Genomic DNA, 19,136 nt, shown 5'->3' with positions numbered 1-19,136 from the left:
ATTCGAAGCAGCAGAACCTTTAGTATGGGGCATATCGGCACAATCCAGCCCATAATAAAGTTAATAAACGTGATCGTATTTCCAGGCTTTCTAACTGGCAAAATCGCTCCTCATGCATTCCTTTTGGTCTTTTTGGCATCTTTCCTGGCCCATTTTTTTTTGTTGTTGACAAAGAAAGCATTGTGTGCAATGGGCCAAGAGGGTTTTGTTAATTAGCGTTTACCAGTGTAAACATTGTAATGTGACAATACTGGTCCTTATGAACACAAACACCACTGGTGGAGAACCAAAAATAGATAATGTAGCATATTTAAGAGGTCAAAGTGACCCGGGCTTTTCTGATTTAAAAGCAAACTGAAGGGTTCGTATCTTAACACAGACGTGGAGTTAAGACATGATCAAATCCTCATACTAGAAAAATGGGGAAAGAAATCATTTTTCATATGCTTATCTGGGGAATGCATCACTGACTGTGTTTTTGATAATATCTGGAACGAGGAATTGGAACCTGTAGTAAATACTGGGTCACGGTATGATGGAGATCTTTACAGTTATCATAATGCGAGTTTGGAAAGACCATTAACAATATGTCATAACAGGCCAGATAGTGGACAAGAGTATTGATGGTTTGTCACATTTTTGGACTAAACGACTGATCAAATGACAGACATCTTTAAAGATATTGCTATTGAAAATGGTCTGTTGAAATATGAAAGAAAATGATTTTGACTCTTTGGAGGAATGTTTGCCAAAATGTGTGAATGTGTGTATAATAGGAAAACTGAATCCTAATGTGAAATGACATTAGAGGGATAGTTTACCCAAAAATTAAAATTCTGTCATCATTTACTCTCAGGTCGATCCAAATCTGTATGAATTTCGTGTTCACACAAAAGATATTTTGAAAATTGTCTCAATTTGTTAAGCAAAAGTCAATGGGGACTAATAAGGGTGAAAAAAGGATCACTTTTGCGCAAACTGTTAAAGAAAATTCTTTGATGCAATCATAGATTTCTTTGACACAGACATGCCGCTTTTTTCTTGGAAAACAGTAGTGCAGACAATCAACCTGCATGTAGATAAAATCATAGCTTTAAAAGTCAAAACACGGGCTTGAGCTACACTAAACAGACTAAGCACCTCTCGGGTTTATGTGAACAGTGCAGAAAGATACAAGCTGTTCTGATTCACAGTGTAACACCCTGCAATGTCATCAAACACTTGAGTTGCCAAACCAGATTTAAGGATATAAAGATTATGGATATAAGTTTCTAAATGAATATACATGTCTAACCCCAAATCACCTACAGTACATGTTTTGATAAATAATTTAGGCTACATTTTTTTTAAATAAAAATCTAAAAATGTAAATTCTGACATCATTTAGGCTACTCACCCTCATGTCATTCCAAACCTGTATGGCTTTTTTTCCTCTGAAACTTAAAAGAAGATGTTGAAAAATGTCTTATTTTTTCCCCTCCAATGAAAGCCTGTTTTATAAATATGAAATATATATTTTTAAATATCTTCTTTTGTGCTCCACACAGAACACAGTCATTTGAAATGACATGAGTAAATGATCTCTGACAGAATTATCAGTTTTTGGGTAAACTATCCCTTTAACTGTTTGTAATCCATGAACATGATAAAGAGAATGGCTTGTATGGTCACATCTCGTTTTGTATACGTGCCTAGCAGTCACTCAAGATTAATAAATCTGGACTCCTTTTCATGTTTATGTCACCCAAACATTGTGTATTATTGTGTATAGGCTACTGTCTGTATGACTTGAAACTCACCCTGTAAAGTCTCTGTCATCAGGCAGCAGTAGCCATAAAGGGGTGGTATAATGCCCTTTTCACAAGATGTAAAATAAGTATTTGATGTCCCCAGTGTGAGTGTGTATGTGAAGTTTTAGCTCAAAATACCCCACAGATATTTTTATATAGAATGTTAAAATTGTAAAACTTTTTGAGGGTGATCAAAAACGCAGCGTTTTTGTGTTTATCCCTTTAAATGCAAATGAGCTGCTGCTCCCGCCACAGGGGGCGGAGCTTCAACAGCTCATGTCCTTTTACCTCACACAGACACACACTTAAATGTTCCGAAACTTTTAGCCTTTAATGTTCAAACCGGAGTCAGACAATGATGGAGAGACTCAAGAAGTGACAACATGTAGAAGCAACAGGACATTTCTGAATGGTGAGTTGATGAATTTAGCAAGCTCAAGCTCAAGCAGCAACATTACACACAAACTAAAGTTAGAAAAGTGAAATCATAATCAACCACTCCTTTAATCTTGAGTAGTTATAGATCTCTGAGCTGGCAGGTCTCAGCCAATCAGCACTTAAGAAATCCTCACATTTCAGAACATTCTATGTTAATTGGTTCTTATTTCCCTTGTCGTTCATCACTACATGACATTAACATTAAACGTAACTGCCGTGTCCTGATTCTGAACCCCACGACAGAACAGAAACACATGATAGTAAGTATCTATTCTAGACAACATCCTGTGAGAAACACTGTCAACTGAGATTTTCCACTCCATATGTCATGGTGTAAACTGGTTTAAAGAACATTTCAAACAACTGAAGTCTTAAGCAACAGTCATGACACAGACATCAAACTCAGCTAATGGAGTAAAATCTGGTCCTGACATGAAAAACACAACACATTCAAACCTTGTCGTGAGGTGTGGTTCTACATTGCGTTGGAGGAAAGACAAAACAATGATTCAGTATCCACAACTGGAGTCAGACACATTTACACAAACAACTAAAATAAACTCATATCATATTCCACATTTGTTTTTCTTGCCAATACAACACTTGCTACAACAATGTTCATTTATATCAATGCTTGTGATGTAAAAAATATAGCAAGTCCATAAGGATGGATGGATGGATGGGTGGGTGGGTGGATGGGTGGATGGGTGGGTGGATGGATGGGTGGATGGATGGATGGATGGATGGATGGATGGGTGGGTGGATGGATGGATGGATGGGTGGATGGATGGGTGGATGGGTGGGTGGATGGATGGATGGGTGGGTGGATGGGTGGATGAATGGATGGATGGGTGGATGGGTGGGTGGATGGGTGGGTGGGTGGATGGATGGGTGGGTGGATGGATGGGTGGATGGATGGATGGATGGGTGGATGGATGGATGGATGGGTGGGTGGATGGATGGGTGAATGGATGGGTGGATGGATGGATGGGTGGATGAATGGATGGATGGATGGATGGATGGATGGATGGATGGATGGATGGATGGATGGATGGATGGATGGGTGGATGGATGGGTGGATGGATGGGTGGATGGATGGGTGGATGCAAAGTCTTTCGCATTTCAAAAGCTCAAAAAGCTCTGGCATTCATTCATTTGTGTTATCAAAAACGATACTCCAGACTTATTCTTTTTCTAAGTTGTTCACTGGAAACTTTAATCCATCTTTTCTGCCCAGACATTTTTATATAAATCAGAAAGCACAGACAGCTGAACAGTAGGGAGTCAGCGTCTCTTTGCGTCACCACCACGTTAACGTCTAACCTAAAACTGGCTCATCAAACAGGTGTGCGAGGGAAACGTAACTCATCCCATCTGTACTAGGCTTTGGAAAAATTCTGATGCCCAAGTTCTGCAATCTGCACTATATCAAATATTTTGCTTTACAAAACAAGTACATGTTTTTCCAGAAATCCCAGAGCCATCCCACAATCGGCCGTCACACTGCTGTCCAAAAAACAAGATATGCAAAGGAATACGCTATCATTTGCATGGTAAAGGGTAAGAAAGATTAGCAAATCTGTCATGTCAAAACATCTAGATTCCAGGAAGAGAGCCAGTAGACCCGAGCAGCTGTGGAACTGAAAAATAAATGTTGGGAGCGAAATGTAGCTCATAGGGTTTTCCAAAGGGTTGATGCGCCAGAAACGAATACAACAAATAGCAAAATGACATGAGTGTAATTTATTTTGGCTGTCTGATTTCAACCTCGCCATGGGGCGCTCTGAACAAAGGTGCAAAGCAGTTCACCATCAAAGATCCTCAAGCTCTTCTTGATGACCATATTATGACTTCTTATTACAACTGGTCAAACAAAATAGCATACAATGAAATATGGTCAAGAATGTCAGAGAGTTGGGGTAGAGGTCATCCAATGCAAAGTGCTCCAAATATTTCCATGGATCAGGAAACTAGATGTGATCAACCCAAGTTCATCAACAGTTCATCAGTATAACCTTTCACCAGCTTTAATGAGGGACAAAGATGGACGTTTAAAGCAGGCAAATCATTTGACAAATTCAATCATCTTTGTTTTTCAATTGTAAAAGAACATTGAAGACACTTGCATTCCTTTTTTTTTTCATCAAGTACATTTTGTCTGAAATGATAAACATCTTAATGGCGAATCCAAATGATCTAGGCCAAAACTGCAATCTTCTATTGCAAAACAGCCTAGTAGTTGAAGAAACCAAAACAAAGTGTGTCACTTCCAATTGATTCCAATTCCACCATCTTATCTTTCCATGAAGCAATCAGTCCTGATATCAACATCCATAAAATGATAGAGGTGTGAAAATGAGACTATTTGTAAAAAACTTCAAACATTTATGTGGTCTTGACAATTGAGTTTTCCACTGTCCAGTCAGTGGCAGCAAAACATTTCCTCTGTTCGTTAAAAGTGTCATTCCCAACCACAAGGCACTCATTTACGCTAGTAATGTTAGCATAGACTTTGCACGTATTTGTGATTTTGCCAGGAATTGACTCTTTCATTTGAACGGAAATCAAACCAGGAAGCAGATATCAATAACAAATGGACATTAAAAAGAAGGACTGTCCCCACAGGACGATGCTTTGGATTAGAAGCTTTTAATGATAGTCAGTCATAAAGACATAAGCTAATTCCCCAACAAAGGACACAAATATTATGTTTATTATTCAGAATCTAAAGAATAAAATGTTCAGGGAAACACACAAAAATAACAGCATGAAAATCAAGGACAACATGCTTCATATTCATTGGAGCAAATCCATTTTCAGCTGACACAACCTGTTATTTGTGCTAACTTCAAATAAGCTGGAACTCATTACCTACAGTAGTTATAGGTGATGTATAGCATATTCACAATATATTAACAACACTGTTTCTGGTCAGTGGCCGTCTGGCCGATGCCAATACCGATATCTACGGGGCAGTGGCTCAGTGGTTCATGTAGATTGTCTACAAACCGGAAGGTTGGTGGTGCAATCACCGGTCCCACCTGACCAAGTGTCGAGGTGTCCATGAGCAAGACATGCAAGATGCAGCATGACATTGCCGTCGGTGTGTGAATGTGAGGCCATATGTAAAGCGCTATATAAATGCAGTCCATTTACCAATTACAGTTGAGTGTGACCAATATAAATGATCTATAATGAATTAATGAAAACCACAATATAAAATGTTAGATAGGCCTAAATGTTAAATCAACATGTATTTCAATATATAGGGAAAACATTAATATAATATATAGGGCTGGGCGCTGATGTCTCGCTATTTTGCTATATCGTAGTATGTATACGCGTAGCACATCACTTATTGACACTGTAGAGTGATGAAACACATGAATGAGACAATAAAGAGTGGGACATGCTTGATGTTAAAATAACTCTGATTAGCACACTGGCAAAGTGACCGTACAGAAATCTGCCTTTCTCTGAAGGCATTTCGTGTCTCACAGAGAGAAGGACCTGCAGCCTGCAGAGGGGGCAGGGCTACACCTGTCACTCCGCCCCATAATTACTGATTGGCTTTTCAGATGTCATATCTTTCATATGCATACATGACAGGAAAATGTGTCCGAGTTATCTTCACTAAATGCACAGACAATACAACATTAGCCTACATCTCGCAATGGTAAGAGAAATTAATTATGAAATATTTATTCGTGGTGGACGGTGTACACAAACCATGTACTTAAGTTAAAGTAGAGAAACAATAATAAAATATTACTCCAGTAAAAGAAAGGTTTCTAATGCAACACAAAGTAACACATTATTATGAATAATTAGAGCACACTTGATCTGAGAATATCATATTACTCCCGGATCTTGGCTCATTTGTGCGGGACAAGACCAAATCAAGTGTTCATTGTTTACTTGATTTGCTTTTAACTGAGCTGCAAGTTTAATATTTTGGACCAATCAAATTCATAAATGAACCATTTGACGTTATTAGTGAACCAGTTGATTGAAAAATCGCCTCAAAAGATTCGCTCACGAAACTGACATCACTGTCGGGTCTCGGAGGAGATCTTGATTTCCTTCACTTTCAAATAATGAGGAACTGCATTTTTTCCTGAAATTAAATAGAGGAAAAAGACTCATATTATGCTTTGCAATGTAGTGAAGAAAAAGAAAGTTCCATAAAAATGTAAACAACATGGCAGACACATTGTAATTTAGTTATCATGTTCTGCACCCGACATGGCTTATAAAACCAATAACAACTGTAAGTATAAGTGTGTCTTGCCATGTCATTTAAATTAAAATGATACTGATATCTTTTTCATTTCCTTTCTCATACTATGGTGCTATGAAGTAATCACATTTCATGAATAATTTAATTCATAAGTCAGACCTGATCCTCCTGCTGTGGATAATCAACCAATAAATTTTGCTTAAATGTTGTGGTTGTTGGTGCATTAGCCTAAAGACCAGCTTATAGCAAAACAATCATTTCAGGAACATTTCAAGATACAGGCTAATGTTTTTCTGTGCATTATAATGAAGGATTTGTGAAACTTCACAGCTCTTCCAGTTCATATAGATTTGAACGACATACACCGACAACGAACACATTCTTTCTATCATATAGCCTATGCCTATAAAAGAAGATGGAGCCAATCAGAGTAGGTATGTGGCGGAGCGACACATGATTAGATGATTGATTAGAAGATGATGAACTGTTCTTGTTCTTATTTTTAATTTAAAAAAATAAAACATTCTTGGGCAAATATCAGTCAATTTATCATTATCTAATAGCATCAAGGCAGTGTAGTAGCTAAAGCCAGACCCCAGCAGCCTAACAAAGCAGGGTTTTCACTGACCTGACTGATATTAGAAAATGAAACATTTAAACAAAAGAAGCATCATGTTGAAAAACTTAACTTCAACCTTGCTTAATAATGCATAGCCCAATCCCATTCGTGTGGACTATTTTGGAAAGCAGCCTTTAAAACACTAATTATTAGATACTACAGCCATCCATTAAAATAAACTGTCAGGAAGAGCCAAGAAAACATTGCTCATCCACTGACACTAACAGCTAATTTGTTGCAGAACACGAATACATGGACCAACTCATCAGAAACTGAAGTAGTCTCCAACATTGAGGTCCAGATTCGATCACTGCATGCCACTATTCCCAAGGGTTCACAGCTGTCAAGTAAAAAAAGAGCGATCACACAAACATCTGCAAATGGAAATGCTTGAAAACACCCTATTTTGTTCATGATATCTTTAGTGTTCCACACCAGGTTTTACTTACATTATGTAATTCGGTTTTCAGCATCCAAGTTTAATCAATACAGGATCTTGTACAGAGAATAAACAGCAAGGCTTTTGAGAGCGCCCATTTTATGATGATACGTTAAAAGAAATCATGTTTATTGGTTTCCCTTTGCCAATGAACATCACGCAGCAACATTATTAATAGCCAGTCACCTATTGTAAGAATAAGTGTTAGGCTATTGCTTTATAATGTTCCTTGACAAATGCAGTAAGTCACACTTACCAATAAGACAAACCTCCGAACATAACCAAAGACTTTAGATATACAAATGAATAGGGGAACAGCTATGAATGGGAGAAAGTGCAATGTGCAATATGGTGGAGTTTTTTGCCATGATTTGAGTGTTTAGAAATTTATGAGACAGTTGTTGTCAGAAAAAGTTAATGCACTGTGAACTAGCATGAACAAACAATGATTATCTTTTATTAACTAGGCCTGATGTTAACAATGATTAATATATAGGCTACTGTAACAAATGTAGGCTAAATTGTTCATTGTTAGTTCATGTTAATTAATACATTAACTAATGTTAATAACTAGCAACCCTATATACACTTTTTACCGGGCCGTATCCAGATCAAATGGAGGACCTGCGCCTAGACCACAACGCATGATGTAGTCAGCCGGATCCGGGCCGTATCCAGATCAGATGGAGGACCTGCGCCTAGACACGACCACAACGCATGTAGTCAGCCGGATCCGGGCCGTATCCAGATCAGATGGAGGACCTGCGCCTAGACACGACCACAACGCATGTAGTCAGCCGGATCCGGGCCGTATCCAGATCAAATGAAGGACCTGCGCCTAGACCACAATGCATGATGTAGTCAGCCAGTCTCCATACCGGCGTTATGACTCAGATCTTCAACCAGATGGAACTGGATAATATTACGATTGTTCCTATCTGACTTCTGACCTACAGTATAATGCTGCCTGAATCATAATCATACACTGTTCATTTGTTGGCCAGAGGAGAACTGGTCCCCTGACTGAGCCTGGTTTCTCCCAAGGTTTCTTTCTCCATCCTGCCACCTGACGGAGTTTTGGTTCCTTGCCACTGTCGCCTTTTTCGCCTTTTTTCACCTTTGTTGCCATTGGCTTTTGGCTTGCTTAGCTGAGAACATTAAATTTAACTATCAGCCGGTCTATGATCTTTAACTATGACAACTGAACTGAGCTGGACGATGACATCACGGTTTTCTCCAGAGCGGCTATATATTAACTAAATTAATAACTTTTTTACAACAAAATGAAACATCACTGAACTTACTTAAGCTGGACTGTGACGCTATTTTCTTCTGGAAACAAACTTTGTTGCATTTTCCTGTTATCTCTGAAAAGCTGCATTGAAACCATCTGTATTGTAAAAAGCGCTATATAAATAAATGTGACTTGACTTGATAAAAGTGAATTTTCTCAATTTCTCAACTCAAGCTCAGTGCTTTACTGTCAAATGTGCATTTCCAAGAAATAAGCATGTAATATTATTAGTTGCTGCACGTTAATGCAAAACAAGTAATTTTATGATTAAATTACCTTTATATTTAAAAATCCCCCAGCGCTACCAAGGTGCCGGTGCCACTATCTGTAGAACTTAGTGGTCTGGAGCCATGTACATTCACTACAATACCATTACAAAGAAGTATCCCTGAGCAGTTATTTTAGAAAAGTGCTCTGAGAAACATCTTCAAAATTAGGAATGTTCAATGCCGTCTCACTTATTATATTAATCTAAAGGGGGATACAAATTCCAGCCACACTTTTTTGTAAGGATGATGCCTAAATACACACGACCCCCCACAGACGCCAAGAACACTGAGTTCCCCAGCACAACACAGCCATTTATGCACTGGAAATCTGTATGAGCCTAAAACGGAGGACACTGCTTACCTATTCATATGCCACAAGTGACAGAGACGATTCAGAAAGAGCAGCCCTTAAAGTCTGAAGCCTGGAGGAAAGCCAGCTTATCTGATGCCCTCTTAGAGGCAAGTCAGTGTCGTTGAGCCACTGAAAGAAAGGCGACACTCATTTGAACTCTATGGATGCTTATAATTGCTGAGAAAGACACTGCAGCATCACCAAGACTCCTACAAAACATAAACAGTTGTCCGTTCAGAGAAGACACAGGCTACATCACAAGAAGGACTGTGGAAATGTCTGGAGTCCGGCTCACAATTAAAGAATGAAATGATTTTTCTACTGAAAAACAGAAAACCGAAACTGAGTCTGACCCAACACATGACGTATTGACGAACACGGAAGCGCAGATGATAGACCAAAACAACACACCGGTAACGAATTCGAAATCTAAAAGAGAATTTGTAAAGAGAAATGTCGGAAGAGCTTGAGTTTGTTGCCCAGCCCCATTTGTGTGAACCGCGAGATGCGTGTACCGGACAGGTGAAACTCGAAAAATTCGAATATCGTGCAAAAGTTCATTTTATTTCAGTAATTCAACTTAAAAGGTGAAATTAATATATTATATAGGCCTAGACTCATTACTTGCAAAGTGAGATACTTCAAGCCTTTATTTGTTATAGCCTAATTTTGATGATTATGGCTTACAGCTTATGAAAACCCCAAATTCAAAATTAGAATATTGTGAAAAGGTTTTCATAAGCAGTAAACCATAATCATCAAAATTATATTTTTCTATTCTACCCAGAGGTCATTCTTCCACCGGAACTAGACTTGCGTACGGTCATTACCAGAAGCCACTGATTTTATAGTTTATAAAATTATAAATATAGATTTTTTTTTTTCATACAAAAACACATCACTTTGCTTCAGAAGGCCTATAATACCATACTGGAGACATATGAATTATTTTTTATGATGGATGGATGTGCTTTTTTGGGCTTCAAAATCATTCACTTCCATTATTAAGCTTGGAACTGGAGTATATTTTTTTTATATAGGCTAGGCTAACTCTGATTGTGTTTGGCTGAAGGAAGAAAGTCATATATGATTGCATGAGGGTGAATAAATTATGGGATAATTTTAATTTCTGGGTGAACTAACCCTGGGCCTTTAATCAATGTTGGGAAATTTCTGTTACTGCACGTATTTCTTGTGACAGTTAAAGGGCCAAATGAGTCAGTGTAATGTAAGGGATAGTGAAGAACATCACTTTACACCATCGTTTGTGTGCGGACGTGCTGCTTCATTCAGCATTTAGGTATGTAAACATGATCATGTGCTGTAAATGAAAGCACCTGTAGACTCATTCCACACGATTACGCACAGCTCCAGACACGTAAAGTCCTGTTTCCTCTGCATCCGCTTTCCACAACACAGGAAGAGCTCTCCGGCAGATCCGTATGAATACACACACACACACACACACACACACACACACACACACACACACACACAGACACACAGGTCCGCTCTCTACTGACCCAAACCTCAGGGCCAAATGTGGAAATCAATGCGACAAAGAGCGCTTAAATCGCCATTTAGAGATCAATGCCTGCGGCTTGGAAACACATAGTAACAAGTGACCGCATGAGTCATCGCGCGCGCGCTTTATTTTCACTGTTTACATGTACACGCGACAAATACAGTAGGTGTGTGTGCTGAGATTTACTGACAAAAACACTCATATATCAAATAAAAACACATTATATAGTATTGTATCATAAAAACATTTGCTTCAGCGGTGTTGTACATATTAAAACAAAAGTAAAAAGACCACACCATCATCAAAACCAAATTTAAACCTCCCATTTAAACAAGCACATGGGCTACTACATTATTCATAAACACAAACCGCAATAATCAGTGTTGTTCCCTGATAAAAACCGACACGGAATTCCTATTGACACCGATTATAACACGTCAAAGAAAGTGAAATCCATCCCCTAATCTCTTGAACCACAGCAGCAGCACTATTTGTAGCTAACGGCCTAAATAAATCACAACACTTCTCCAAACACACACCGCCACTTACCAGCCTTCTCCTGGTCGTATCCCACCACTGTGAAATAATCAGCAAGTCTAGCCATGGTTTCCTCTTTTGGCGAAATTCTGCAACACAATTCAGCATTTTTCTTTCTTCAAAAGCACAGCCATGTTTGACACAGAGAGAGCCAGTGCGCCTGCGTGGACTGGCCGTTGCCCGTGCATGGGCGTGGGTCCTGCGCGTGCATTCACTGACACTAGCGATAAATAACATAGGCTATTATTACACTCATATATTGAAAGGGATTTCTTAAGACTCGAATAATGTTATACTGCTGTAAAATGAATTCATGTTTGTTTGTTTGTTTGTCTAACTTCTCTTACAGACTATAGCCTATGCAAAAGTAGGTAATTCGCATGTCTCAGAATTTTATTTAGTTTTTATGATGCCACAACGATACAAATGTTTCAAAAATTATATTTAATGTAGCCTAATAATATGTGATAATGATTAACCTTTGAACACAGATCGTCACTGCATTTCACAGGGGGTTTTTTCTCTTTTTTTCAGGTAGCCTAAAGTTGGGACAGATGAGGGGAAAGTTTGAAAAGTTACATAAGTAATGCGAGTTGTGGTATACCAGCTCTAACCAGCTACCAGACTCAGGTACCAGTCCAAATTATGCATAATCTAGATTGAACCAGCTAATGAACACAAATTACACAAGTAACCATATGAAAATATATCCAGACCAAATGACATGGCTCATATTAGTTTATAGTTGTATAAATAATGTTCTTAATAACCCATCAAATGACTATGGTATAAGATTTTTGCAATTAAATTACTTAATGCAATGTTTATACAATAGGCTATATACAATATATATATAAGTATATATTTTTTGAAATTGTCCATACATTTGTTGTTCATGTATATTATTTATTCCCATTGAGAATAAAGCAGTTTACTATGGCTGTGAATGATTACCATATTCACATAGCTTCCAAGAATGGCATGGTACATTTTTGTTAGTAGTTAAATTACATTTTTAAAATGACTTTTTTCATCTCTTTACTCATGATCACCCCAAAACAACAACAGTATGAAATTGCTCAATGACATCAGGGTGTTTACAGTGACTCATTGTAACTGTATACCTGAACATGTGACGCACAGGTAGATCTATAGCCGCCTTCTCACCTGCCCCTCATCATACATAATCAAATATCAGCAATTCTTGTGATGACTATGACATGTTGGTTTAACAAACAATATTCACCATATATGGGCTGAGAGGCAAACAACTGGATGGTGTCAGTGTGTGGATATTGTGCAATCTTTGACTTCCCATATAAGGATAAATCTGGAGTGCACAGTAATTAACATGAACTGGTTACATTTATGTGAAATAAATGTTGGTGGTTCAATGCAAAAAAATAACAAATATATATATATTTTTAGAAATGGGCTTTATTTTAGTACCAGATACATTTAGTTTTGATTTTGATGTAATTTGATCAAGTCTAAAGTATATTAAAAAAACAAACATTTATAACTAGGTGAAGGTCAGCAGGCATTCTTTCCAAAATGTAAATTTATCGTTATCTGTGTTTACATATCCAGGAATAGGCAGATCAGTTTTACCTCTCGCATAGAAAATCTGACTCAAATGTACTTCAGTATTCATAGATCAACTGTTTATTTTCTAAATTACTTAAATATCAGCTTAATCAGTATTGCATAATGAATTATATTATATACTTCTGTGTCAGTTAAAATTAGTTAAATCAAGCAAAAAGTTTTGTGTGTGAAAGCTGATTTCACACTTTTTAGAGACACGCATATAGTTGTACCCCCAACCAACGCTCCCCAAAATCATGAGCAATGTTACTGGCATTTTTCAAAGAATTCCCCAGATTGGCGGTTGCCTATTCTTCCCAGAAACACAGATAAAAAGTAATTTCAGCAATCACCCATCGATATCCTGAGTTTCGTTTTCAACTCATTCATGCTGTAATTGAGGTGGTTACCCTGAGCTACAGAGAGGAAGTGCTGGGATGAGAGAGTGTGTGAGACGCGAGCCCCTCCCATCTCTCTCCAGTATAAATGCACTAACTCCTGCTGAGGAGAGTCAGACTATTAGCAGAGTATCAGCGCTGCACAAGCAAGTCAAACGCCTCTGGATTACTTTCTACACAGACTTCTGAAGCCAGCCCGAGAGTACTTCAACACAGGTATGCATATGTGTTTCTGTTAGTTGCTCAGTGTCTTTTCTTTCGAGGTCAATATGCACAAGATATCTGTACAGTTATTTAAGAAACTGAGCCTCACTTTTTGCATCTAAGCCAGGAAAGTAGCTTCTGTCTGTTAGGCACAAAAATCAATTTGAGTGACTTTTTTTGGGGTGCTGATGGAGTTGGAGACACGCTGCTTTGTAAAAATCCACTGTTTTTGTACATCACTGTCCCTTTTGCAGCTCATCAGGGACCTTGCGCATAGTTGCAAGTTTACTTATTCATAGAAAGTGCGACCTCAGCTTGACATTGTAAATAAATGCACGATGAGTGTAAATAGCTTGGATTTTGGACTCTTGTGCAAGCATGAGCAATGCATGGTTGGCACAGAGTAGGGGAGTTGCGTGCAGGTGATTGGAGGTTTCATTTGCTTTCTGTCAAAGTGGATATCTAACAGATGATTCATTTGCTTTCTCCTTCAAGATTTCAGCCACGATGCAACTGATTCTGCAGTCAATCTTCTGCTGCTGCCTGCTGGCCACCGTTGCACCCAGTGTGGACAGTGCAAAACACGACCTGAAAAGAAGGTAAGCTGATGTTCTGATTTGAGTTCAGGTTTTTAGTGATGTTCGGCATTGGTTGAAAAGTTTCTAATGAAAATGTCTCCTCTTCTTGATTCTTAGTGTCCGGCTGCAGAGATCAAAAAGGGATTTGAGCCTTGCTGCACTGAGGACTTTAGACAACAGCCAGTTTATCAGAGAGGACGATGTCAAAGACAACTTAAGGCCACATTCCAGGTAAGAAAACAGGCATTGCCAACCAAAAAGTTATGTGTTGTGTGGTGGTTTCAACCAAGTAACGTCAAAAACTAAGGCTGTATGCCAAAGGAACACCGGGCATGGCATTAACGTCCTCTTCCCCTGTCTGTCTTTCCAGCACTGGCATCAGCATGAGGACAAAACGCTCCAAGAACTCCATCAACCAGTCCAGGAGAGCGGGCTGCTCGCTTGGCACCTGCACGGTGCATGTTCTGGCACACCGTATCCATGACCTCAACAACAAGCTCAAGATCGGGAATGCACCCGTGGACAAGATCAATCCCTTCGGGTACGGACGGCGGCGAAGGTCTGTTCCAGAGAAAGTTATGACACTGAGACAGGAGGGCAAAGGGCTGAGGACGGCGTGGAGAAGCTCAAACTCTCAGTCACGCCTGCACAGGTTAGAAGCGCTCCTCAGACGGACGTGAGCGCACAGAGCGGGAGCTCTCCGGGACGCGGCGACAGAGGCTCGCCGGCCAAATATCAAGTTCTACAAATGCCTCAGACTCCTGCCAAGAGTTCTCCAGCGCATTCTTTTCCAAAGTACAGGGGCTGGAAGAGCAATCTTGTCTCCTGAAGGCTGTCTAAAACGTCTAAGAGAAGCGCAGAAACAACAGCAGCTGTTCATCAAAAAAAAAAAATGAGGGGAGATGCCGATGGGGCAGCTGAATAAGTGTGCCTTAGATATCATTGCACTGAAGTGGACTGGCCTCAGGGAAAAGCAGAACCTCCTCTCCTGGGACAAATGGACTGCCCTCCTTGTGAACCAGTCGGTGGGATTACAGCCCCCGAGTTTAGCTGTGTCTGTCCAGTAACTGTGTCAGAAAAGTCTTTGGACTTCAAGCCAATTCAACAGGGAAAGATTCATGATTCTAGAAAGGAATACCCAGAGAGAAAGAGACTTTTTTTTAAATGCCAATGAAGGTGTTTCTATTTTGGAATCACATTTTTGGACACTGTAAGCAAGATGAATGCCTTTGATTATATGGATTGTCTGTGCCAGTCCACAAGGATTGTATTCGAACTTACTTGAACACTGTTATTGTTATTATTTGTATAGAGATATGTGCAATCTATTTCTTTTTTTTATCGCAAATATATGTATATTTGAAAAAAAAAAATGGTCAAAGATATCACTATTTAATAGTTTTATATTACTTTATACTACTTACAGAGATAGAGCTATTTTTGTACAGGGAAAAAAATAAGGGCATTGAAGGTAGCGTTATTATATATATTATTCATTTATGTCAAGGATGTCTCAAGCTGTTGTAATAGGATAACTTTTTATGCAATTATATATTTGTAAATTTAATCTATTTTATTTGTGTGTGTGTGTGTGTGAGAGAGAGAGAAATGAATTAATGTTGTCATTCAATAAACTTTTGCATACAGTTAAAGCTGATGTCTTCTGGCACTCGTCTTTTTATTCCACAGGAAGTGAAGGTAGTAAAAGGAAAGTGTCTCTCCATTGTTCCCCATCTGGAATGCCAGGTGTACAGACAGATGATCAGCACCTGGTCTGGGTTATTACATGTTGACCTGATTTCACAGACAGGGCTTAGATTAAGCCAGGATTAGGCCTGAGTTCAATTAGGACATTTAAGTAGCTTTTATAAACATGCCATAGAAAAGAAACATTACTGGAGTGCCTCTTGAGACAAAACAATGGCATTTAAGATATGGCAGTGCATGTTGCTTTCAGTTAAAAAAGCATGCATTTTAGTCTGAGACATTTTGTCTGTGAAACCGGGGGGTTAAATGCCCTGGAGGGCAAACGGGGTACCAAGTGCATTCCTTCTTTTCGTTTTCCATACCTACTCACCTCAAGTTATCTGTAATTGAATGAGCTATGGGCCAGGACTGTGTTTAATGGGAGCTCTGCAGGGGACGGGTTTGTGTGATGTAGAGCAGAGGCGAGAGGCGCTCCATAGGACATTCCACTTAAACACATAATTTCCATTCCTGTCTTAATGAGATGGAACTTCCGAAAGACACTTTTTACTGTTGCACCCATGTAGCCTTAAAATAAAGGCACCATATTATGCTAATCACAAATGAACACATACAGTGTCAGGAAAACATTGAGTTTTTGTTAAAGAACTATCCACTGAATTCAGGATGAAAAGGCAGATGTTTCAGCTGTAGCCTTCCGTTGATAAACTGTTCCCCCAAAGCTGGGTTGTTTACATTAAGTCAATTTATTGTGGTTGTCAGTAAGCCTGAAAAATCTGACACTTTCAGATGCCAAAAATCTTACATCAGCACAGCCAACATTCACAACAGCAAAAACAGCAACTTTTTATAACTTTTTCTAGAGTCAAAAACAGCAACTTTTTATAACGAGTTTATGTTTTCAGTATTCATCCCGATAAGTTAGGCACTCTGACTAACTTTTGTGGCTTCTAAAATATTTGAAAAGCCCAACTGAAACATATACTTAACTTATTGTTGAAATGTTTCATTTGACTAAAGTCTTTTTCAAGGGGGTCAGACACTCCCAACCATAACCCCCATCTTGCAGCTGAAAATAATGTACCGTATTAAATCATTATCTCATTTTAATGCTATAGCTCCACCTTGTGGTTTTATAATTATTGGAGTTAGCGTTCTTTTGCTTTGAATTTCCAAATGTTTTCTGGGACTGATGCCATCTGCCTCACTCATCGACACCTCATTAATCTTCACTCATGTCAGTGAATATCAACCAACAATCAACTCATTCATACTTTGGAGTCTGTATATTCAGATTAGAGGTCAAATAGTTTTCAATATCATTGAAAATGCTATCTACCTTCCTAAAATGCACAGGTCAGCATTTCACTAGTCTCAAAATGGTACATGTAATTTAAAATATATACATATAATGCTATCTTATACTGTGTGTATATATATTGTCTGTGACAGTGTTTACAGAGCTTGATGACTGATTAATTTATTATCTTAAAATAAGTTGACTATTAAAAAGAACAGTTGAACAAATAAAATAAATTGTTTAAATTTGTTACTGCCTTTAATTATTATTTTGGAAAAGATGTAAAAATGCTTAAAAAAACTAAATTGATTAGGCCTATACTTTGTTTTAATACAAATAACATCAATTACATAGTTAATGTAAAAATGCAAAATAGAATTGTATGTGTTTATGTGCACACAATACAATTTATTAAACCAACTCAAATCTCAAGAACAGGCTCAAAGAAACATGAACAGAACCACCGACTAAACGCAACGACGACAGACAAGGAACAGTCTGAAACACAGGGCTTAAATACACAGAGAATAGATCAGGGAAACGAGACACAACTGACAAGACTAATGAGTAATTAAATCAAGCGTAGCATCAGTTCTGGCAGGTCACGTTAGTTAAGCTCGCTTCAGCTGACTCTCAGCTGAGCCACATACCTATAGGAATACAACGCCCATCACTGTATATATAAGCTCCTTCAGTATTATCAGCAGCAATCGAGTTTCTCAGGAGCTAATTGCCCTCCTCCCTCCCCAGCTCCTCCTCTCGTCAGTCTGGATTTGGCATTCTGATTCCCCTTGAATCAGTATAAATTCTCGAATTATGTCATACTTTCAAATCTTGAATTAATGATATCAACAATACATTCATGTTGGTTCAGTTCTGTTTACCTTATAAGGGAGGTTATTGCTGCTCTCCCTGCTCTTATCCATGCTAGGCTGCATGGATACACAGGGAGTTCTTGCCCAGAACGGAACCATACTGCCAATCCAAACTGTATCCTAATTGTCAATCGTATTTGACGATAGTGTGATAGGGGGTGAGCTTGGGCACTAAAGCCCTCTCTGGGCTGAGCTCGGGGTCTGAAGGCCTCTCTGGGGTGAGTTTGGTCACTAAAGGCCTCTCTGGGCTGAGCTCGGGAACTGAAGGCCTCTCTGGGGTGAGTTTGGTCACTAAAGGCCTCTCTGGGCTGAGCTCGGGGTCTGAAGGCCTCTCTGGGCTGAGCTCGGGGTCTGAAGGCCTCTCTGGGCTGAGCTCAGGGACTGAAGGCCTCTCTGGATTGAGCTCTAGACTGAAAGCCTCTCTGGACACTTGACAGGGACTGGGGTTGTCTCTGGACACTGGATCGTGACTGGAATCACCTCTGGACTCTGGACGAGGACTGGAGTCCCCTCTGGACACTGTACGAGGACTGGAGTTGTCTCTGGACGAGAACTGGAGTCACCTCTGGACACTGGAGTCGTCTCTGGACACTGGACAGGGACTGGAGTCGTCTCTGGACACTGTACGAGGACTGGAGTCGTCTCTGGACACTGGGCGAGGACTGGAGTCGTCTCTGGACACTGGACGAGGACTGGCGTCATCTCTGGACACTGGACGAGGACTGGAGTCATCTCTGGACACTGGACGGGGACTGGAGTCATCTCTGGACACTGGACGATGACTGGAGTCGTCTCTGGACACTGGACGGGAACTGGAGTCGTCTCTGGACAGTGGACGAGGACTGGAGTCACCTCTGGACACTGGACGGGGACTGGAGTCATCTCTGGACACTGGGCGAGGACTGGAGTCGTCTCTGGACACTGGACGAGGACTGGCGTCATCTCTGGACACTGGACGAGGACTGGAGTCATCTTTGGACACTG

General features: G+C 39.5%; 2 protein-coding genes across 9 annotated transcripts in view; one reads left to right on the top strand and one right to left on the bottom strand.

The window, feature by feature from the left end:
* sbf2 (SET binding factor 2) overlaps positions 1-11,706 on the bottom strand; it is a 133,539-nt gene extending 121,833 nt beyond the window's left edge. For all 3 annotated transcript variants that reach the window (XM_079604907.1, XM_079604908.1, XM_079604909.1), the window contains exon 1: positions 11,516-11,706. In XM_079604907.1, the coding sequence (XP_079461033.1) occupies positions 11,516-11,570 (55 nt within the window). In that variant the 5' untranslated portion in view covers positions 11,571-11,706. The remainder of the gene's footprint in view (positions 1-11,515) is intronic.
* Positions 10,729-15,926, top strand: adma (adrenomedullin a). 6 transcript variants are annotated; one of them, XM_079604912.1, is made up of 7 exons: positions 10,729-10,881; positions 11,853-11,874; positions 12,038-12,133; positions 13,493-13,704; positions 14,188-14,291; positions 14,388-14,501; positions 14,641-15,926. In XM_079604912.1, the coding sequence occupies exons 5-7, from the start codon at positions 14,200-14,202 to the stop codon at positions 14,948-14,950; spliced, it is 516 nt and encodes a 171-aa protein (XP_079461038.1). In that variant the 5' UTR covers positions 10,729-10,881; positions 11,853-11,874; positions 12,038-12,133; positions 13,493-13,704; positions 14,188-14,199; the 3' UTR covers positions 14,951-15,926. The 6 variants fall into 6 exon arrangements, with proteins under 6 accessions (XP_079461038.1, XP_079461039.1, XP_079461041.1 ...); XM_079604913.1 differs by having other exon boundaries at positions 10,839-10,881; positions 12,042-12,133; XM_079604915.1 differs by lacking the exon at positions 11,853-11,874 and having other exon boundaries at positions 10,850-10,881; positions 13,572-13,704.
* The last annotated feature ends 3,210 nt before the right edge of the window (positions 15,927-19,136 follow it).

The sequence above is a fragment of the Phoxinus phoxinus genome (assembly GCF_949152265.1).
Source record: "Phoxinus phoxinus genome assembly, chromosome: 2".
In the NCBI taxonomy this organism is placed as follows: Eukaryota; Metazoa; Chordata; class Actinopteri; order Cypriniformes; family Leuciscidae; genus Phoxinus; species Phoxinus phoxinus.
This window is presented reverse-complemented; position numbering and strand designations above follow the sequence as displayed.

Coding starts and splice junctions, on each gene's coding strand:
- adma (XM_079604912.1), top strand. CDS start 14,200: ATGCAACTGATTCTGCAGTCAATCTTCTGCTGCTGCCTGCTGGCCACC. Junction 14,292..14,387: donor AAACACGACCTGAAAAGAAG/GTAAGCTGATGT, acceptor CTTGATTCTTAG/TGTCCGGCTGCAGAGATCAA. Junction 14,502..14,640: donor AACTTAAGGCCACATTCCAG/GTAAGAAAACAG, acceptor CTGTCTTTCCAG/CACTGGCATCAGCATGAGGA.